Source organism: Phacochoerus africanus, chromosome 15, assembly GCF_016906955.1.
Source record: "Phacochoerus africanus isolate WHEZ1 chromosome 15, ROS_Pafr_v1, whole genome shotgun sequence".
Lineage (NCBI taxonomy): Eukaryota > Metazoa > Chordata > Mammalia > Artiodactyla > Suidae > Phacochoerus > Phacochoerus africanus.
Window position 1 is genome coordinate 7,456,273 of NC_062558.1, and position 23,215 is coordinate 7,479,487.

The 23,215-nt window shown below is 52.7% G+C and overlaps 1 protein-coding gene across 1 annotated transcript; it reads right to left on the minus strand.

The window, feature by feature from the left end:
- Window positions 1-2,119: 2,119 nt before the first annotated feature.
- LOC125116273 (tumor necrosis factor receptor superfamily member 10B-like) lies at window positions 2,120-13,850 on the minus strand. The gene is made up of 9 exons (XM_047761356.1): window positions 13,695-13,850; window positions 9,622-9,721; window positions 8,451-8,564; window positions 7,946-8,057; window positions 6,729-6,991; window positions 6,192-6,223; window positions 5,540-5,716; window positions 3,587-3,662; window positions 2,120-2,536 (listed from the first exon to the last, which is right to left on the minus strand). The coding sequence occupies exons 1-9, from the start codon at window positions 13,848-13,850 to the stop codon at window positions 2,223-2,225; spliced, it is 1,344 nt and encodes a 447-aa protein (XP_047617312.1). The 3' UTR covers window positions 2,120-2,222.
- Window positions 13,851-23,215: the final 9,365 nt, after the last annotated feature.

Consider the following 23,215-nt stretch of genomic DNA (forward strand, 5'->3'; position numbering starts at 1 on the left):
CCCTGCAGGCCCAGGTGTGACCTAGAGACAGCACCTGGGGGGGGCTGTGGGGGGGCCGGGCCAGGCGCAGGTCTCTCTGCCAGGGGAAGGGCAGGGAGGGGAGGGAGGGGGGGAGCGGGGGCCGGATTCCAGGGGGAAATCCAGAGTCAGAGCAGAAGAAACCCCTGCGGGCCGAGCCCGAGGCATAAAGAAGGAAGGAGCAGGTCACGGCAAGAAACATGCCCTGCACCCTTGTCCCTCCGAGCTGCTCCCAAGAGGACGGGAAGATGGTCAAGAAACACACACACACCTTTGTAAATACAGAATTGCATGTTTAATTTGGTCACAAATTCATAAGGACGTGGTATTTTGTGCCCAGGGGCTTTTCTTTCATTGTCTAATGTTTCCAATAAATTCCTAAAAGGGATCCTCCCACCGAGAGGAAACATGAACAGAACCCAACTTTTAAATAAAACTTTTAAATAAAACCTCACGTGCACTGACACGAAGCAATAAAGGAAACAACTTCATATCTCTTGAAGGTTTCCACTGGTAAAAGACACAATAAATATGTGAATAAGTGAAAACGTATGACAAACACTCATAAGACTAATACTTTAGAAGGGCCCTCACAGAAATCCTCTGAGAGAAGGGCCAGATATCTGGAAAGAAGGGGCCAGATGGCTTGCTTATAACAGCAGGACCACGGGGGTCAGCCCTTCCACAACACTCCAGTTGACTCCAGACACCATCCCCTGAACGTGCCTAAATGTCAGGCAATTCCATCTTTGGCCACCTCAGCTTTGGGGAAGGCAACACACAGAGTCCTGAGACGGAAAAGACCAGAACTCCTGAGTGTTCCTTCCTCCATAAGATGATCCTGCAATAATGGGACTCCTACAAAGAAGGGTTTTAATGGAAGCCTTTTTTAAAACCAACAACAACAACAAAAGCAATGAAAGGACAGAACCCTAACACATCCGCCATTTTAGGCCAATTCCTACAGTATTTAGCAATTGGCATGTCTGTGTGAGTCTTTTTTTGCAGGAGGCCAAAGCTTACGAAGAGGTTGAGATGCCCGAGTAGCCCACGCAGACCGCAAAAGGCAGTTCTCAGGCTCAGATCAGAGCACCCGGACTGCGAGTGCCCATCTAGTGCTGAGTCAGCCAACACGGAACACAGTCCACGACCACCAACTGCACTTCCTCCCTGAGACCATGGCAGACACTGGGCCCAGATCCCTCCCCTCCCTCCCAGGAACCCAGAGGGAGCCGAAGGTTCACTACCAAGATCAGACCAAGGGTCACTACCAATATCAGACAAAGAAGGTTCACTAACAAGGTCAGACGCAGGTACACTAACACGATCAGACGCAAGACGCCGATGTCACTTGACATCTGCATCGAACCTGCATCCCACCGTCAGCACCGAGGTCCAACGAAGAACGGGCGGAGGCCCACGCCTGACAGCCCAGCTCACAGACACCAGACACAGGGCTGTGCAGGGCTGCCACGTCTCGTCACGCTCTGCTGACTTGTAAACACCCACCGGGAAATAAAAGAAAGAGTCACACACCTCTGAGACTTTCAGGTATAAAAGCGTGGGCACCCTAGAGGTCACCAGGTATCCAAGAGTGCGAGGCTGCCTTTGAAGGAGAGCGGACTCCTCCAGGGCTCCCCAGTGCGGTGGTGGGCTCTTTTCTGCCATTACTTGTGACACCCAATCGTTCTGGCTTAGCACCTCTCAAAAAGGCAACCCATGTAAACAATCCAGTGTTATTTCACAGAATTTTTTCTAGGCTACTATAAATATATATAAAAAACATAGAAGCAGGAGTTCCCTTTGCGGCTCAGTGGTTCATGAACCTGACTTAGGATCCATGAGGTTGCGGGTTCGACCCCCGGCCTCACTCAGTGGGTTAAGGATCCGGCGCTGCCGTGAGCTGTGGTGTAGGTCGCAGACGCAGCTCAGATCCCAAGTGGCTGTGGCTCTGGCGTAGGCCAGTGGCTACAGCTCCGATTCGACCCCTAGCCTGGGAACCTCCATAGGCCGCAGGTGCGGCCCTAAGACAGCAAACACACCGCAAAAAACCATAAAAGCAGAAAGTCATACAACAAACAACATTACAGATTACATTCTCTTCCCAACAAAAATAGATTCTATTGTAATACGTGAGAGTAAAAAGTGCAAGTCCATTTGGATAAAAAACGAGTCCAGAACTGGAAGATGAGGTCCTCAAACACTCAGGACACAGCAGCACCAGCTTCACCTTCTTTGAAGACGAACTTTCCGGAGCCCACCAGCATGTCCTCAATTTTCTCCTTTGCGTGTCTCTGCCCCAGTGCTGCTAAGGCATCGAGGAGGTCGTTGACTGAGGCCTCCCGCCCTTTGCGGCGGACCCAGGTCTCCAGCATCTCATACAAGGCATCCCCGGTGTTCTGGGCGCGATCTCTGCTCTGACGGATCTCATTTTGGGTGAGGCCCATCTTTCTCATGAGTTTGTCCCAGGCATCATAAGGCACGATGGTGGAAAAGTCATCAAAGAACTGCCTCAAGCCTAGGTTGGGGGAAAGTCACAGAGAGAAGGTTGGGACCAGCTTCAGAAAGGGCCGAGGACCCTCGGGCAGGCCTGGACCCCAGGGCGGGACCTGAAGAGCTCCCCCTGCTGAGGCAGCTGCTGCTCTGCATCCCTGACCTGCTTCCCACCTACAGAGAAATCAGGCCACACGCCGCCTGGGCCCCCTATGTCCCCAGCACACTGTAGGGAGTCAAGGTCACCAGAGAATCCTGTCCTAAGTGAGGGAGAAGGGCCCCCCGGGGAGGGGAAATGGACGTCATGGAGGGAGAAGGCAGCAGTGGTAGGAGACAGAGGGGGCCACCCGCCCCTCTCAGGAGACTCAGGGGGGCACCCGCCCCTCTCGTGAGCCTCAGGGCCCCAGCTGCCACCTCGGCACTGGGGACCCAGCAAGGCCTGGAGGGTGGAAGGTCTCTGGCTTCACACTCAGCTCGGCCTCCCTGAGCTGGATGGGGACAAACAGACGCTAACGTGTGAAGTGGAGCCGAGGCCGCCCGCCTCGTGGGACTGTACTGGGGATGCAGGGCAAGCGTGTGCAACGCAGTGCACACCACCGTGCATAGGTACCTAAGGTGGCCGCTGAATAGAGTTCATATTCTCTAACAGCTACGCTGGAAAACGTAAAATGTTCACAAGTTATACTAATTTCCATAAAATAGGGCACGGACTCACTACATTCCAAAATGTTCATCTCAAAATGTAATAACGGTCAAAAATTGTTGATGGGACCTATTACATTCCTGTGTTCTACCAATTCTTTGAGATACGGGGTCGAGTTCTAACACAGCTCATCCAATTTGGCCACAGGTCAGCTGCCCCACAGCCTCCTGGGGCCAGTGGGTGCCCTGCTGGACGGCACAGCCCCTGAGGGGCCTCAGAGTGGGCAGACCTGGCTCTGAGGCCTTTGGAGTCTGGATGGCCCAGGCACAAGCCATCCCCGCTCTCAGCTGCCCTCACAGCTGTGGGGACGCAGTGAAGACACTGTCGCGTGTCCCTCCACTCCTAGTCCACGGTCCAGGGACAAACACTCACATTCTGTGGGGTCTTCACCGTCTGCAGGAACCAGTGGCCCTCTGCGCACCCGAGACCCTTCAGCTGCTGCCGGTTCCTGTGAAATGCAGTGGAGAAAGGTCTCGGTCTTCGTCAGGGGTCCCGATTCGCTGTGTGACCCGGGCAGCCACCTGTCCTCCCGGGTCTCTACAGAGACGGAGAGCAACCTGCCACCCTGAGCAGCTCCCAGGCTCGTGTGCTCGTGGAGGGACAGGCTCCCTGCGGTAGGGCTCACCTCCTACGTGTCTGCTCCAGCCTCGACGACCTCATGCGGCCGAGCCGCCGTCCCTCAATCAGGACAGGGACCGTTCCCACCGCCACGCAGTCCCTTCTGCCCCTTCTAGTCCTTTCCCACCCACCGCCTCGGGAGACAGGCACTCCCTCCCAGCTTGACGTGACTCAGATGAAGACTATTTACAAGGGCACTTGGCAAAGTCTAAAGGAGAGGGTTACTCCATGCATGTGCGGCTGCTTTGATCCACAATACTGTACCATATCGGTAGTCTAAAGAAGGGCATGAAATGATCACACATTCCCCACGGACGCTGAAAAATCACTTGGCAAATTTAAATGCCGATTCTGTGTTTTAAAAACACCTCAGGAGTTCCCGTCGTGGCGCAGCAGAAACAAATCCGGCTAGGTAGGAACCATGAGGCAGCGGGTTCAATCCCTGGCCTTGCTCAGAGGGTTAAGGATCTGGCGTGGCGGTGGTGTAGCCTGGCAGCTCCAGCTCCAGTTAGACCCCTAGCCTGGGAACCTCCATATGCCTAGGGTGTGGCCCTAGAAAAGACAAGCAAACAAACAAACAAACAAAAAACACCTCAGAACAGGAGCCTAGACTCATAGTGACAAGATTGCACATCTCAAAAAGAGCCAGTATCATTCTTAGGGGCCACACTGGAGGCCTCCCCAACAAGTCCAGTCAAGACCAAAAAACACCCCACTGCGCTAAGCATCAATGGAAGCAACAGTGCAGTTATTTGAAATTCGTCAAAACAATGTAAGCGCTAAGCAAACATCGTTCTGAACTTCTGGTCTCGGCAGCTGTAAGCACAACAAAAACAATTCAGATCTTTAAAGGGAGCAGACAAAACAGTCATTATTTTATATATGATTATAGCCTTACAAAACTTTGAGGGTTCCACAATGCCACGGCTATTGCTACTACTGCTACTACTACGAATGTGATTGTACGATTGTACGGATGGATGACTGTTTAAACTTGTAGCAGACATGGAGTTCCCGTCGTGGCGCAGTGGTTAACGAATCCGACTAGGAACCATGAGGTTGCGGGTTCGGTCCCTGCCCTTGCTCAGTGAGTTAAGGATCTGGCGTTGCCGTGAGCTGTGGTGTTGCTTGCAGAAGCGGCTCGGATCCCGCGTTGCTGTGGCTCTGGCATAGGCCGGTGGCTACAGCTCCGATTCGACCCCTAGCCTGGGAACCTCCATATGCCGCAGGAGCGGCCCAAGAAATAGCAAAAAGCCAAAAAAAAGTAAATAAAAAATAAAAAAAATAAAATTGTAGCAGACAATAAATTACATAGAGACTTACAAGAGATGGATAAACATACAAGGTAACAGAACACGGGTGATACAAAGATACAGCCTCCACAAGAAACAGGCGACATTTACCAAAGAAAAATACACATCTAGGTGAGGTATAGAAACCCCTTGACTTGAAATGCTAGCTCTTTTCATGAGAGAAATACAGACTATCTATTTAGAAATATCTGGGAGGTCCCATCGTGGGAACAAGACAGAGGACAAGTAGCCTAAGAGCTGACAGTCTGCTATAGCAGGGGGGCTCCCCCTCCATGACCCTGACGGCCCTCCTTCACCCCTTCCCCATGGGATAGGAGACGGGGGACCAGCATCAGCCTTTCCCTGTGTCCCCCACAGGCCCGGGCAAGGCGAAGGGCGAGGGCATCACACTCACCAGTAGATGGTCTGCTTCCCCTGAGGACTGTACTCCCGTTGGCTCCACCTGCTCAGGGTCTTCTACCTCCTGATCAGAGACTGGAGAGGACAGGCAGTCTCTATTGACCAGGGTGTCGTTGCGGGCATTGTCCAGAGCCTCCGGCCCTCTTGAGGGATGTGGTCGCCAGAAAAGGACCTTGGGAGGGCAAAGAGCTGACTCAGGAGTCCATACCTACAGATCCTCGCAGCAGCTGGGGGGACACGGAGGGTTCTGCCTCCCTACATACTCCCATGCTGTGCCCCCCAGCTGGGTACAGACTCAGCACATCCATGGCCCTGCCGATGGCCCCAGGACCCTGGTGCTGTGCTAAGGGGGGGCTCAGCACCCCTGCTGGACAACCCCCAGCCCCAGGGTCCATCTAGGGTTAGGAGGTGAGGGTGTCTTACAAGCAGTAAGAAGCACAGCGCTAGCCCTGCCAACCGGCCTTCGGGCTGCTCTCAACAGACCAATGGCGCCCCTACAAGTCAGCCCAGAGCCCCCACCCCACTTGACAGAGCCAGGGACCATAGCACAGGACAAACTGGGCACTGTGTCCACCCGGGGCCCTGGGGTGGGTGGGAAGCCCTTGCTGAGGGCCTGATGCCACCAGGTCCTGGAGAAACCAACTCACCTTGTCCATGAATTTGCGGTGCAGTCCACAACCTGGAAGAGAAGCAGCAGCCGCTTGAGCAGCGGGGAGAGTCCCCTTACAGCACCTCCCTGCCCAGGGACAGGACAGATACTGAACAAGGAGCCCCAGGCCTGGGGACAAGGACGGGCCCATTCCAACTCGGGGGAACCCTCAGGGACGGAGAAGAGATGGGGGGAAATGAAGTAAAAGGAAACACACATAAAATCTCTGCTGGGTTCTGCGGTATAAACCCTCCTGACTCTTGTCACCCAAGCGAGGTGCGGACCACCTCTCTGCCGCGGCTGGGGGCCCTGAAGGCATGAAGAGCTGACCTGGCCCCTTTCTCCGTGGCCATGGGGACCAGGGGACCATCCGCTGAGATGTGGGACTGAGGGGATCCTGGCCCTCGTAGGAGCAGGTGAGGTGGGAGGTGCAGAGGGATCCTGGGGACCAAGATCAGAGCCAGGCCAGGGGACCAGGAAGACTGGGGAGATGGAGGAGGGGCCCGTGCCTCCCCCTTCCATCCTGGTACCTCACCTTGAACTTTGTACTTGCAGAGCCAGCATGCGATCACCACCACCACCACAAAAACGACAGCTAAAGAAAAAATTGCAATTGCGAACACCAGTTCTGAATTCCCTGAGGAGGGACAGGATGCGGTGGGCGGTTGCAGGTTCGTGGTCACTGGCTCTCCAGGATCCAGGGCCTCCCCACTGGCCCGGGTACCTGACTCTTGAGGCACACACTTGAGGTCACTCGAGGGGGTACACGGCGTGGCCATGACCATCCCATCAGGGCACCTGGGTACAGACACAGGGGATCCATCAGGGAAAGCTGGCCAGATGAGGAGAAAGAGGGAAGCACCTCCCGCCCAGCGTCCCTGACAGGACAGTGGCGGAGGAACAGGCTCTCCTGTCCGCAGGGCCGGGTCCCCTCACCCGCCTTGTTGGCTGCGAGAAGGATCAGAGCTTGGGCACTTCAGCCCCCAGGGCTCCTGCGGAGTGTTCAGAGCTGCCCCTTCCTCAGGCGCTGGGCCTTCTCTGCAAGGCCTGCCCTGGGCCTCCCTGGCTGCAGCGGGAGCCCGGGGGAGGGGGAACCTCATCCAGGTCAAGGGTCAGAAGGGCTCGGGCACAAGCTGAGCCTCCCCCGCCAGTCGCCCTTTCATACAAGGACCCTCTGGTCCTCCACCTGCTGACTCTGCCTACCAGCCACAGCCCACACTGGAGCGCCAGAGCAGAGCGCAGGACTGCTGGCCCCTGAGTCCCCAAAGAGGGAAGATTCGCGTCTTCTTGGGGAACAAGGGCTGGGGGTGAGGCCCGCTGGGCTGGCTCAGAGCTTCACAGGAAGGAACCTCGAAGGAGCCGCGTGCCCCATCTCCTTAGGACTCGCCTGTGGGCACCTTTGTGTTCGTGGGCCCTTTCCTGCCCCCAAACGAGGAAAAATCCCTTTGTGCGACGGCATTGTCACAGACGAATGCGAGCTTGGCTGCATTCTACTCATTTTCTTCCCTCTGCTATCAAAAGAAGCTACAGCTTCTCCTGGGCCACGGACAGTGTGGGGAACCTTAGCAGTGAGCCGGCTGCAGGGGAAGGGTGCTGAGGAGGTCTGGGAAGGCGCGGGGGGCAGGGAGGGGCTGCCTGCAGGCTCGGGCGGCCCCCCCACCCCGGGCGGGCGCAGGGAAGGCCTGGGGCGGGAGGGGGCTCTGGGATAGTTCCCTTGAGCTGCTGGAAACCGCCTGGGCTCCTGCGTCTCACCTGGTGCGGCACTTCTGGCAGAACTCGGGGGAGTTTTCGTCACGGAAAGTTCCAGGCTTGCACTCACACCGTGTGTCCGCAGTTGCTGTGCAAGGGGTCTTCTCCTCTTCGCCTGAAGACAAAGGATCAGGTTTGGGGATTTGCGTCCCTCGAGTGACTCTCAACCCTTCTTCGCCACCCAGACCCCCACACGCTCAGGATTGGGAAGAAAAGGGTTTTCAGTCACACATCAGGAGCAAGCTATGGGGTAAGGTGGGGTGTAATCTGAGACGCCCTGGATGGCGAGGCACACCTACCTGGGTCAGGGCTCAACACCTAGTCCTCAGGGCAAGGCCAGAGGACCTCAGGTCCTGAAGGCCGAGAGAGGCTGAGCTCAGGAGGGGAGGAGGGGAGGAAGACCTAGCTGGGCTGGAAATCGGCTTTCTGCCTCCCTGACCCATTCACACCCCATCTCATCATCACCCAGCACCCTCACTGAAGGCATGGGGGACCACGGGTCCTGTACCTGATTTGCAAACCGTGCAGCGTAAGCAAGAAGAGAGGCTGTTGGAAACACTGGTGTAATCCACTCCGTCTGTGCACCGGACACACTCTCCACTGGCTTCCTCCACATGGAACCCTGAAAAGGAAGGGAAAAGCTGGAGAGGAAGTCCCCACAGGATTCCCAGAGGCTGGCGGTGTGGCCAGGATGCCTCTTTCACCCATCAGTGGACTCCACACAGGGAACCCTTCTTGACTGGCCTCAATCTTTTTTTTTTTTTTTTTTTGGTCTTTGTAGAGCCACACCCTCAGCATGTGGAGGTTCCCAGGCTAGGGGTCCAATCGGAGCTGCAGCCGCCGGCCTACACCGCAGCCACAGCCACGCCAGATCTGAGCCGTGTCTGCAACCTACACCACAGCTCACGGCAACGCCAGATCCTTAACCCACTGAGCAGGGCCAGGGTTCGAAGCTGCATCCTCATGGGTCCTCGTCAGATTCGTTTCCACGAAGCAGCGCCGGACTTGGCCTCAATCTTTTGAGTTGACATCTACCACATACCTTAGACCAGTACTGCCAACAGCAATACACTGACGAGCCACACGTGAAAGTCATAGCCACAGGTGGCACATTAAAGAGTAGCAAGAAAGAGGTCAACCTAATTTTAACAATGTGTTTTTTTAAGCTCAGAAGTTCCAACAGAGTGTCCCTTCAAATGTAATCCATATAAAACATGGAGGTTTTTACTGCGGTTAATGCCTTACTAAAAAACAAAACCCCTGCTCCCTTCACAGCGCTCAGGGTCTGTGATCAGCCCCTGCCTGCCCTTGTGTCCTCTTTACCCTCCACTTACACCAGCTGCCCCCTAGTTTTGCTTAAACAAGCCCCGCCCTGCCCCCTGGGGGCCGGCCATCTCAGGAGCACTCCACAGTGGCTCTCTGCATGGAAGTCGCCATCCCCAGGAGGCCTCACTAACTCTGTCTCTGCGCCCCCTCCCATCACTCAGGTATCCTCGGGGTTCCTATTGCATCTCTCTCACTATCATGAGCATCCCTCTGTCTGGGGCCCACGCTCATGCCCTCCCAGCACAGTGCCTGGCCCAAAGAAGACGTCCATTAAACACCTGCAGAGATCTGAAAACCAAAAGGACATGGAGACAAGGGTGGGGTAAGGGCTGGAGATCAGTCTTCGGATGTACCTGCTGGACACTCCCAGGGGCTGCGACTCCCTGCCTCTGGGGCAGCGATTTGCTGGTAAAATCGTCCCTGCTCTGTGGGCATGCCTGAGGCAGCTGTGACCTATGAGGACAAAGCAGGGACAGGCGTGAGTGGCTTCCAGACTCTTGTCCTCCTAGGATCCATCCCACAGTCCCTTGACCACCGCCCACAAAATGAAACAGAACTGGAACCTTTCTTCCAGCTCCAAACTCTCCTTTTTTTTCTATGCAGGTTTGTCCCCTGGTCTTTGGTGCTAGCAAGTACCTGAACACTGAACTTTTTTTCCCCCGGTACGCTTTTCTCTTAGAGTAAAAGAAAATCCGTTTATTCCAGAAAGTATAGACAAAAAAGTTTCGATAAGAATACAGAAACCACAGGTATCCCTTTGATTGGAGAACACAGCCCCTGTCTTGCTGTCTTTAGTTCTTCTATTTGACCGCACGCGCGAATACCCTCCCTCAGCCTCCCCCCACCCCTGCCACACACACGCATGCGCACACGTTTACAGATGAGGGTTATAGCAGACGTGCACTTTTTCAAAGTCGTGATCCAGAAGCACACTTTACGGAACTTCCGGTTTTAACCTGAGCGGCTGTCACCAAGAGGAGCCTGTCAGTGTCCCACAAAATACCAAAGAGTCACACAAAAAGAGGAACTAGAACCCCAGGGTTTGGGGCGAAGGTCTCTGGGCTAAAAAGGACAAAATGGGGCTAGCTGGCCAAAGCTGAGTGGACTCTGAGGCTTCGATGAGGACGAGCGTGTTCTGATGCTGAAAGCTGTGCTATGGGTTTGGGGGGAGGCTGTCCTCGTTTGTGGGAAAGACACGCACGCAAGTACTCGGTCATGGCGTCTATCATGTCAGGAGCTATTTCCCAAATGATTCGAAAGAAAGAAAAAGGTTTTTGTATCGTTTTTGCAACTTTGCTTTAACCTGGGAGGGATTTGAAGGAGAAAGTGAAATGAAGGGGAAAAAAAAGAAAAAGCTAAAATGGCAACAGCTTATGTGGAACCCAGTTCAACCTGCCTGACTTTAAACAAGATAAAAGACAGCCCATCTTCGGAGTTCCCGTAGTGGCTCAGTGGTTGATGAATCCAACTAGGAGCCATGAGGGTGCAGGTGCCATCCCTGGCCTTGCTCAGTGGGTTAAGGATCTGCGTTGCTGTGGCTCTGGCGTGGGCCGGTGGCTACAGCTCCGATGAGACCCCTAGCCTGGGAATCTCCATGTGCCGCAGGAGCAGCCCTAGAAAAGGCGAAAAGACCGAAAGAAAGAAAGAAAGAGAGAAAAGACAGCCGTCTTCTCATAAAAGCCTGTCAAGTATTTGCGGACAGCTAAGCTCATGTGTGTTCCCTAAGTTGTCCTGTCCCCAGGCTGGGCCTCCTCTGAATCCCTTTGGAATCTGCTTTTCCTGACCTCACAGGCCTATTCACTCCTGTCTTCCCTGGTTCTCCTCTCATACACTCTCTCCCTCAACGTGTTACTGTGAATCTTTCCAGGCATCCAACAAAGTCTGTAAAGACCTGTACCGTGAACTCCCATTCACTCACCACCTACATTCTAATTTTGCCATATTTGCTTCATCACATATTTCTTTCTCTATCCATCCCTCTGTCCATTCTCCCAAGTGCCTTATTTTTATGTGAAATTCAGATGTCTTCAACTCTTAAAACTTCAGCATTATGTGGGTAACCAGAGCGCAATCCTTCCTTCCAGGGTTTTCAGTTCTAAGATTTACAAAGAAGGAAATGCACAGCTCTAAAGGGTGCCATTCAAAGCTTTAGGAAAATGCCGACACTCGTGAAACTCCCATCCTCCTCTAACTAGAGGATGGGAGATTCACATTACTGCAGAACATTCCCTCGCACCCTTTCCTAGGTTAACCTAATCTCCTGTGTGACTGGGGGAGGAAGTGGCTTTTTTTAGATGGAGGAAGTTGCCATCTACCCTGATGTAATGAGAGGCTTTATGGTGGAAAGGGGTTAAATGTTGTCAAATGCGTTTTCTGCACCTGTTAAGCTGTTCATATAGTTTTCCTTCTTTGCAGTGTTAATATAGCGGAAAATCATTGACTCATTTTCAGATGTTAATCCAACACATATTCATGCGATTAACCCCACTTGGTCAGGATAGGTTTTCTTCTCTAAACATCCCCGAATTGAGGTTGCTGTTTGTTTTGTTAAGGCATTTTTTGGCTTTTCTTTTTAGGAAGATAATTGAAAAGCATTTTTCTTCTTTTCAAATGCTTTTGTCATGTTTAGGTACTGAATCTCTTCTAGCCTTATACACTACTGAAGAACTCCTACGTTTTCAGAAGACATTTGTAGAAGATTTTTCTTTCAGTTCTTTCACTGTTTGTATATTTTGCCCTCACCCCTGCTGCCTCATCTAGGGTCTCCTGGTCTTCCACTCCCAGTCTCACTAATCTCATAGATCCTTGAAAACCCCTCCTGGCCCTGAGGAATCAAACCCACAGCGCTGTGGTGCCCCATTTTTACTTCTCAGGCTAGCGAGGAATTCAAGTTCAGGGTAGCAAGGGTGTAGGGAAACAGGCCCACTTGTGGACTCTTGGTGTGAGTTAAAATGGTCCAGCCTTCTTTTGGAGGCAGCTTATTGTTATCTAAATAAAAGTGTAAACTTATCTAGCCTACTGTCACAGCAACCCCACTTCGAAGGCGATACCCCATAGACAGGGCAGATGGCCACAAGAATACGTGACAGTGAGTGCCCTACAGGCGCCCAGAACCACTCTTCAGCAGTGTTCAGCATGGATCCCACCTATTTCAAACTACTAGTCAAGAAACGAATTCTGAACCATGGACTTGGAGAGCAGCCTTGTGGCTGCCAAGGGGGAGGGGGAGGGAGTAGGATGGACTGGGAATCTGGGGTTAGTAGATGCAAACTATTGCCTTTAGAAGGGAAAAGCAATGAGATCCTGCTCTATAGCAATGGGAATCAGAGCTAGTCACTGGCGACAGAGCATGATGGAGGGAAATGTGAGAAAAAGAAGGTATAGATCTATGTGTGACTGGGTCACTTTACAGTAGATAACTGGCAGAGCACTACTATAATGGAAAAAAGTAAAAATCGCTTAAAATAAATTTAAAAAATAAATAAGTCTGTATTTTCTTTGTGAGTTCAAAATGTTCTTTCTTTTCTGATTTTAGCAGTAATTTGTTCAATGAAAACAGACGTTTTCATGATTCCTATAACCCTGTTTGGCCCTTAATTTTTTTTTTTTTTAAACATGTAAGAAACTTCGAAAAGCACCTCAAGGAGTTCCCACCGGGGCGCAGCGGGATCCCCTGCGTCTTGGGACTCGGGTTCGCGGGTTCCTTCCCGGACACAGTGGGTTGAAGATCCCGCGTTACTGCAACTGCGGCGTGGTTTGCAGTTGCGGCTGGGGATCTGATCCCTGGCCCAGGAACTCCCTACGCCACGGGGAGCCAAAAAAAAAAAAAAAAAAAGAAAGGAAGGAAGGAAGGAAGAAAAGGAGGAAGGAAGGAAGAAGGAAGGAAGGAAGGAAGGAAGAAGGAAAGAAGAAAGAAAGAGAAAAAAGAAAAGAAAAAAGGAAGCCACAACCTTAGAAAATGGAAGTGTGCATTTTTCCCATAGTAAGTATCTTGAGGATGAACACCAATAGTGATAAATCCTACACGGAGCCTCCAAACCACCTCCTAGAGGAAGTGGTGAGAATCTGGTCCGGGTCGTGAGACGATTTATGGTTTCTACCCAGCACTCAGACATTGCCGCAAGCAGCAAGTAACTTTAAAGATCGTTTCCAACTTTGACGATTCCTTTCAGGGTAAAGGATATTCCAACGGAGCTTAAGGCCACGGTGGGGGAGGGGCCAGGGACCTCCCTAGTTAATCTATTTAAAAAGGGCACCTTTTAGAATTAAAGCCGAGAGAGAGCAAAAATTGAGAGCAGAACAAGCGAGGAGGATCCGAGAGAGGGAAGGGGAAACGAAAGGAAGTGCGACCTGTCACTCACTAGTGCCCCGCCCCGCCCCCCCCTTCTCCCGGCAAACGAGCGCGACTTCGCGAGCGGAGACTCACCGACAGCACCAAGACGACGACGAGGAGAGCCCTGAGGTCCTGGAGCGAAGGCTGGGGGCTGGGGGCGCGCCCTGCCCGAGCGCCGGAGGCGGTGGGTGCGCTCTGTCCCAGTTCCTCGTTCGATCGCGGTGCAGGGCAGACGGCCGGTAGAGCCATCGGGGATCGACAGCGTCTTCCTGCAGCGCCGGGTCGTACTTGCTGCCTACTGGGTGCGCGGGCAGGACGTTATGGTCTAATCACACAGCCTGCCCTTACTTTTATACGCCGAGATTGCGCCATTTGCGCGGGCGGGTGAGCCGGCGCTAGCGGTGCGATTAACATGAACCACCTCTAGGAGTTCCGGTCGTGGCGCAGTGGTTCAGGAATCCGACGAGGAACGATGCGGTTGCGGGTTCGGTCTCTGCCCTTGCTCGGTGGGGTAACGACCCCGCGTTGCCGTGAGCTGCGGTGTAGGTCGCAGACGCGGCTCGGATCCCGCGTTGCTGTGGCTCTGGCGTAGGCTGGAGGCTACAGCTCCGATTCGACCCCTAGCCTGGGAACCTCCATAGGCCGTGGAAGCGGTCCAAGAAATAGCAAGAAAGACAAACAAACACAAACAAACAAACACAAACAAACAAACAAACAACATTAACCACCGCTACCTAGTCACGTGTGGCTCAGGAGAGGGGCCCGGAGTCCCTCAGAGCGAACCTGCAGGCCAAAGCGGAAATTACTGGCTCTGGCGGCCAAAGCCCTGGGGACGTGGTTTCATTCAAAGGCAGTCTGCACCTTTGGGAAGTGGGCAGAAGTGGGCACAGGGCTCCTCCCACAGGGTCTGCGATGATGCTGAGGTGACATTCAAAATCTGCTTTCCGGGGGCGCGTCCTGACCCTGCCCCTTTCCAGCGCAAATGCCCCACTAGCTCATAAACCTTGAATTACCTCCTGTCTGCTGACCGCCGCCTTCTGCCCACTCTCGTCTCCACAGCCACGCCCCCAACCAGATCTTTGATTTTTTTTTTCTTTTCTTTTCCTTTCTTTTCTTAAATTGCAGACCAGAATACCAACATGTCCACTGGAGAGCTCTGGGTTCTAACTGCCCCTAAGCCAGTGAATCCCTTTGTGACTTAAGGAAAGCTTTTTTTTTTTTTTTTTGGAATTAAAAAAATTTAAAATATTTACACACTGCCCCTGGACCCCTGTGGCTTGAGGCAGGTCTTCTAGTAAGAGTCAGACTAGGGGACAGGGAGTCAATGTGGTCCTATGGAGGGGAGCTGCCAGAGCGAATCCAAGGCAGATTGGATGGACTGATGCCTCAGGCTGGTGGAGGTCTCCGGGAACCCCAGCCTCACCACCTACCCTGGCACTGAGAACCAAGAGGAAGCGAGAAACATTCTCAGCAGCCAAGAGAAATCCTCCCCAGTCCGGGGCTAAAGCCCAGTCATGGCGCTCTCTCTGAGCCTGTTCACTCGCACTTTACATACAGTTCTTTTTTCTTTTTGCTTTTTGCCCCTCTTCATCCATTCCTCCAACTCCCTTCCCCCCTACTTCTGGCAGGCATGAATCTGTTCTCCATATCTGTGAGCTTGATTTTTTTTTAAGTTTTCACCTATGAGAGAGATTCTATTTATTGTCTTTCTCTGCCTGACTTAGTTCACCAGCATAATGCCCTCGAGGCCTCTCCATGTGGTCAGCGACATGGCAGCATTTCCCTCTTTTGATGGCTAAATGATACTCCATGGTCTGTGTGATATATATAGGCTACATAGGACATATCATATGCGTTATATTTACTGTTACATATGATCTATATAGTAATTACACATATATAATACATATATGACATACCTCACAATTTCCTTATCCGTTCACCCATCGATGGGCTTTACACGACCGTCGAATACCACCTGGCTGCTCTGGGCCCCTCATTTGTGAAGGTACTGTGCTTTCAGAAGCCCAGTTGGATGTGGAACTCTCCCATTTGAGGAAGGACACAGAGAGGAAACCGCAAGCCTGAAACTACCAGAGCGAACCACAGAGGAGGACAGCAGTGGTGTGGCCTCTGTTCCTTCTTCTCCCGGGGCAGTGTGACTGAGTTGGGTGACCTCATGTGCCACCCAGGGTACCGCTTCGGGGCGTATTTTCAGGGAACAGCTTCCTCCTGGTCCTCAGCTACAGTCGAGAGCCCACTAGCCCAACGTTAGACAGAGGCTTCTCATAGGAACCTTTACGTATTATCTGATGGCTGCAGTAAGGGGCCATTTATGTTTCTACACGGGCGTTCCCCCACGGCCCTACCCCTGCCCTCGTGGGGCTTGCCATGCGGTTGAGCATCGGAAGCGCGCCTTTTGTAGGTGCTGGGGATGTGCTCCTGCGCGCTGTTGCCTGGCTGGAGGATGCTTCTCTTCCAGCGTTTTGATGCTGCGTATGATGAGAGTGACCCTCACCTCACCCCCTGGCGCTGCAAGTGACATGGGCGGCATGTGGAGAGAGACGGGATCTGACTGGAGGAATGGTGGAGGGCGGGTGTAACTGAGGGAGAGAGAGTGGCATCCTGTCCCTCTGTCCACATAATGTGACCCACCCAATCAGGGAGTGACATCCTATCACCTTAGTGTGTTCTTGGTGTGAAGCAGGTCAGAGATTCTGTCCCCACCAGGGGGGGATGACACAGGGCCGGACTCATGGGCAGTCATCTCAGGATGTGTTCACCTCATGGATTCTTTCAAAGTCAGAAGAAAATGTAAGGCAAAAGTCACGCGGTAAGGGACCATTAGAATATGTGCAAGAATGGGAGGGGCTCCAAACTGGAAAGCACGAGTGTGATGAGCTGGTTGCTCTTCCTAATGGGCACCGGGGTACACAACGTGCCGAACTTTTACAATGAAAGAAGAAACCCTTCATGTTCTCCCTTAAACATACCTTTGAACGTTGTTAAAGGCTCCACAGGTTGGCAGCACAGCAATATCCCCCATTCAAAGCGGCAGCAAGGTAGGTCAGGACCAGGGCCCATAGGGCAGAGAAAAGCAAGCAGGTACAGATAGAAGAGGCCAAGTGTAAAGTTAATGGTCAGGTACGTGATTGAGTACGTTGGTGTATCTCCTTTAGACGGATGCTTTTTTTGGTTGGTTGCTTTTGGCTTTTTGCTTTTTAGGGTTGCATCTGAGGCATGTGGAGGTTCCCAGGCTAGGGGTCTAATCAGAGCTACAGCTGCCGGCCTGCGCCAGAGCCACAGCAACACAGGATCCAAGCTGAGTCTGAGAGCCACACCACAACTCACGGCGACGCCAGATCCTCAACCCACTGAGCAGGGCCAGAGGTCGAACCCGCATCCTCACAGACCCTAGTCGGGCTCCTTAACCGCTGAGCCACAAAGGGAACTCCCCAAATTGATACACAAATTTCAGGACACTTCTTTCCTTGGGAAAAAGTAAGTGGAAGTCATTATAATGATAGCAACAACTGAACGCTCAAGACAGCAGTGGGCACAGGAAGAGGTTTTCCCAGCGAACCCCCAGGAGCCAGGTGATGCAGGTCCCTGCTTTCTGCGGAAGACCAGGACATGCAGGATGGAGGTGAGCTTTGCCTGGCCCAACGTCTTCCTTCCAGGGATCCACTCTTCCTATGGTGATGACCTTCCTTTCCCGGGGATACCCTGCTCTCTCTGTGGATGAGAACACTCTGCCGGGGTCTGTCCTCATCCACCTGCGTGACTGCTGTCAACAGTTCTGTGCAGACCTGCCTCTGTCCCAGCCCCAGCATGACACCCCGCCGGCTTGGAAACCCCAGCCCTGGCCCAACCTTGTGTGGGGACTCCTGGAACCAGTCTCCTGGGGATACCGAGGGATGACTGTGCTTGCGAAATGCTCTCTTTTTTTTTTCCTTTTGTCTTTTTGCTATTTCTTTGGGCCGTTCCCACGGCATATGGAGGTTCCCAGGCTAGGGGTTGAATCGGAGCTGTAGCCACTGGCCTACGCCAGAGCCACAGCAACGCGGGATACCGAGCCTCGTCTGCAACCTACACCACAGCTCACAGCAATGCCGGAATCATTAACACACTGAGCAAGGGCAGGGACCGAACCCACAACCGCATGGTTCCTAGTCGGAATTCGTTAACCACTGCGCCAGCGACGGGAACACCGAAATGCTCTCTTTAGAAGTTCATTGGATACGTACAATAACTCATTTTCTGCCAGATTACTTTTTAAACCTTAAGGTAGATTTAATAACAATTTCAATGATTATGGGGGGGGAGGGGAGAGGAAGCTTATGAAACAATTCGAAATTCTGCCTGGGTAAAATTATCAGTTTTGAAAAAGTAAGGAAAACGTATTTGCTCTGTTACGTATTAAAATATATTAGAAACACTGGGAAGAGTGTATTACATAGTATGTCTTTTGTGTCAAAACCTATAGCTATGCCGATGCATATATACATGGCATATACATAAAGATTTTGGCAAACGATCATGAGACATTCTCTCCCCATGTGCTTTATGGACCAGAGCACATCTGAGCTGAACCTTAAAGGATAGAAGAAGCCTTTCAAGTGGCAGAGCGAGAACATTTTTGGCCAGGAGTCCACAGAGGAGGATTAAAAGAGCCTTGTTCATTTGAGGATAGCGAATGATTCAAGTATGGGCCGAGGGTGAGTTTTCTGGAGTTCTCCTAGGGAATCAGGATTGTCTGGGACAGATTTTGACCTGCTGTGGGAGAGAAACCACTGTGAACACAGAGGGAAGGTGATGGGGGGAGCAGGAGTCAGAGATGCAGGGGAGGAGGCTGTCATCAGCCACCCAGTTGGCTGGGTCCCCTGACTAGTCTTCTGCAGCTCCGACTTGACCTCTAGCCTGGGAACTTCCCTCTGCTGCTGTGGCCCGAAGAAGACAAGAGAGCGAGAGAGAGAAAGGACTGCCTATCCTGTCAGTAAACAAAGGCTGTCACAGTCCTCGGTCCCCACAGTTACTACCAGCTACCGGGCGGGGGGGGGGGGGGGGTTTCCTTCTAACTCAGGCAGGAAACTGAGACTCCTTGACACCTAGCAGCCCGGCACATGAGTGCCACTTTCAGTTCCTCGGGATGTGAAAACACAGGATACCGGCCCCAGTAGCTGAGGGTCAGGTTCTGGGTCAGGCTCCTCTTAGCCCTGGGCTCTGGGCTCTTGGTGGGTGCTCGGCTTCTCCCAGCCTCCAGGTCTTAAGGCCCATCCAGCAGGCCTAGGATTTCGGGAAGTCACCCAAGAGCCCTTCCTTATCCCGGGTCTCTCACTGTACCCTCATCCCTACCCCCTTGCCACGGGCCTCGTGATCTGGAATACTTGTCCCCCCAGTCCTGAAGTAATCCATTGTAGGCTTTCAAAAAAGGGAGTTCCCGTCGTGGCTCCGCAGAAATGAATCTGACTAGCATCCACAAGGACCCAGGTTTGATCCCTGGCCTCGCCTAGTGGGTTAAAGGATCCGGCGTTGCCGGGAGCTGTGGTAGTGTAGGTCGAAGACATAGCGCAGACCTGGTGTGGCGTGGCTGTGGCTGTGGTGTAGGTCGGCGGCTACAGCTCCGATGAGACCCCTAGCCTGGGAACCTCCATATGCTGCACGTGCAGCCCCAAAACGACAAGGAAAAAAAAAAAGATTCTGAGTACAAATGACGTCTGAATGGCGGTTGTCCTTTATGGGGGTTGCAGTGAAACTGGCCCTCAAATTACTTTGTAAATCGATTTGCGCTGAATGTGAGGGCGACTGAGTGCTAAGGAAGGATTTAGGGAGACACCAGGGACACACATCACCAAAGCCTTATCTTTGTCTCCTCCAGATGAAGAGGAGAGGACTCCACGACCCCCAAGTAGAGATACAGAGTGTCAATGCCAGCCCAACACTCTTCATGAGGAAGGTATCCCGACGTTCTGCCAGAAGCGCAGCCCTGGGTGCGATACGGGAGCCTTGGGGGTTCCCAACCCACAGGAGACCTGAGTTTCTTTGTGCTCTTTCTCTGCCCTCTTCCTATGGAACCCCTACTCCCCTCCAAGCTTCCCTGTACCAGTGGGGTCTCCTGAGGCTACAGAGGCCCCTCCTTGTCCATCTGCTTCCTGGTTCCCACACCTTGGGGCACAACAGGCTGCCGTTGAGGCCCATGATCCTGTCAGTGGCCCACAGAAAGTTTTCAAACATCTTGAAATCATCAAATATCTGCATCGAGTTCAGCCTCAGCCTCAGTTATATTCATTTTTATACTTATTGAGTCCTGAATGCATTATACCTAAGAAATACATCTTTGGAGTTCCTGTCGTGGCGCAGTGGTTAACACATCCGACTAGGAACCATGAGGTTGCAGGTTCCATCCCTGGCCTTGCTCAGTGGGTTAAGGATCCGGTGTTGCCGTGAGCCGTGGTGTAGGTTGCAGACGCAGCTCGGATCCCGCGTTGCTGTGGCTCTGGCATGGGCTGGATTAGACCCCTAGCCTGGGAACCTCCGTATGCCACGGGAGCGGCCCTACAAAAGGCAAAAAGACCAAAAAAAAAAAAAAAAGATGCATTTTTAATATTTTGTCAGCCAGAAGGGGCCTAGAGAGACAAATTGTTATTACAACAGACAAAAGTCACGATGAGGCCATGTGTGTGTGCCTTCAAGGTTTTTCTTAAAGTCCTGACCCAACTCAGCTGGCATCCTATTCGGCCCTTGTTGCCCCAAGAGACTACAGATAATAAGTGCTGCAGAGGATGTGGAGAAAAGGGAACTCTCTTACACTGTTGGTGGGGAATGTGCTGTGGGGCAAACACTGTTTGCAAACAGCATGGAGGCTCCTTAAAAAACTGAAAATAGAACTACCGTACAATCCAGCAATCCCACTCCAGGGCGTCTTATCCAGAGAAAACCACTATTTGAAAAGATACGTGCTACTTGGGATGAATTTTTTGCCTTTCCTACTCTTGCTTTTTCTTTATGAAATGGGCCTAATAACATTTTTCAGATTTGCTTAAAGTTTAAGCTTTCTGAGCAAAAGGTTGCAGGCAACTCTGTTTAAAGGCTGTTTGCGTGGGAAACAGGCCTTAAGAAGGTCGAGGTTGGATACTGCTCCGTAGGGATGGAGAGGCTGTCCCCGCCCCATTAGAGCCAGGATATCCTCACATTCTAGGCTTATTTCCCCTGAAGAGACACTGCTTCTCTTTCACAGGAGATGCATGTTTCTCACTGAAGAGGAGAGCAGGGCCGATGTGCCAACCACCTATTAAAGCTCTGAGCCTCATGCTATGGGACCCCTCTCCAGCAGCACACTCCACTGCATGTGCAGATACACCTGCCTCTACCCCCTCACCCCATGGGGAACTCAGGCTTGAGTGACCGAGGCTAAGTTTTCTTAGAAACTAACAATCTGACCCCTGATCCAGAGATGATGGTGATGGTGTGTATATAGTCTGTTAGCATGTGGTGTGTGTGTGTGTGTGTGTGTGTGTGTGTGTATACATATGCATGTAGACACATACAGGCTACCCGGGTCTACACAATGCACGCACGCGCGCGCGCGCGCTCACACACACACCGACACACACACACACACACACACACACACGGGCTCCTGTCTATAACTGTGGCAAAGGAGCTTATTAACTTACAGGTAGGATCTCAGACCGTGTCAGCGCGTCGGAGAAAATATTGACCAAAGGAATAGGCGGAAGTACGGGCTGTCTCTCTCCAGACCAGGGGAGAAGGGTGTGACTTCCGTCACCTGGGCCGGCTCTCCCAGGCTCTCCCTGCTTGCCTGTTCTCATGAAGTGAGCTGCTGTGTGGTGTGCAGCCCACAGCACAAGGACTGAGGGGGGCCCCTTGCCGTCTTCCCCCAAGAACGGAATCCAGCCTCCGCCTTGGATGTGAGCTGGGAAGCATGTCCCTTCCTGCACAGGCCAGTCTCGTGAGACCCCGAGTTAGAGAACTCAACCCCTCTGGGCCTGATTGCTGGTCCACAGAAATGGGGAGGTAATAAAGGCTGTGGCTGTAAGGCCCTACGCTTCCAGGGTAACTTCTGCTAGTACAGGCCCAACGTACCCTGTACGTCTGCTCAGACTCGTCACAAGTGGGCTGAAACACAGCCTGCTGACCGCTGATCCTGACCCCGACTCTCCCTCCTGCCCTAACACCCTCACCTCCCCAACCCCGAGTCGCCACTAAAATCTTGACAGACGCAGAAACAGATGGAGGGCCCCGTCAGACGGCCCAGTCCAAGGACCATTCGGTTGATTTGACACAGGGGCCTCATACAGGAAACAGTTCTTTTTAAGAATTGATTGGGGGAGTTCCATCGTGGCGCAGCAGAAACGAATCTGACTGGGAACCATGAGGTTGTGGTTCCATCTCTAGCCTTGCTCAGCGGGTTGAGGATTCGGCGCCTTGTCATGAGCTGTGGTGTAGGTCACAGACGTGGCCTGCATCCCGTGTTGCTGTGGCTGTGGTGTAGGGTGGCAGCTGTGGCTTCTGATTCGACCCCTGGCCTGGGAACTTCCAAGTGCCTCAGGTGCGGCCCTAAGGGGCAAATAAAATGACATGAAATGAAATGAAATTAATTTTGACTGCAACTTCACCTCTTACCTCTGATTTGTGATCTAAAACCTTTTTCTTCCTAATCCTGGTGTAATATGTGATGACTCTTGGTCAGGGCCAGGAGCAGGTGGGGTCCCAAGAGGGTGTGCAAGCTCTGCAGCCAGCACCTTTGCTCCGGGGAAGGGAACAGGCGTGGGACCACAGAACCTCCAGGTGGGTGGGAGGGCCAGAGCCTACAGTCCAGGGGAGGGGACCTGGGTCTCTATGAGGTTGCAGTGCAGAGCCACCTGGCCCACTGATGAGGGTGCAGAGGGGCCAGCAGAGAGGGAAGGGGAAGGTGGCCCTGGAGTTCCAGGAGGCCCACAGGTGAGAGGGTCACAGAGGGCCCCCCTCCTCAGGGACCCACCTCATCCCAAGGGCTCTGTCAGAGCCAGTGCGCATCTCATCTCGTGAGAGCCCTGCAGGCCCAGGTGTGACCTAGAGACAGCACCTGGGGGGGCTGTGGGGGGCCGGGCCAGGCGCAGGTCTCTCTGCCAGGGGAAGGGCAGGGAGGGGAGGGAGGGGGGGAGCGGGGTGCCGGATTCCAGGGGGAAATCCAGAGTCAGAGCAGAAGAAACCCCTGCGGGCCGAGCTCGAGGCATAAAGAAGGAAGGAGCAGGTCACGGCAAGAAACATGCCCTGCACCCTTGTCCCTCCGAGCTGCTCCCAAGAGGACGGGAAGATGGTCAAGAAACACACACACACCTTTGTAAATACAGAATTGCATGTTTAATTTGGTCACAAATTCATAAGGACGTGGTATTTTGGTGCCCAGGGGCTTTTCTTTCATTGTCTAATGTTTCCAATAAATTCCTAAAGGGATCCTCCACCGAGAGGAAACATGAACAGAACCCAACTTTTAAATAAAACTTTAAATAAACTTCCCGTGCACTGACACGAAGCAATAAAGGAAACAACTTCATATCTCTTGAAGGGTTTCACTGGTAAAAGACACAATAAATATGTGAATAAGTGAA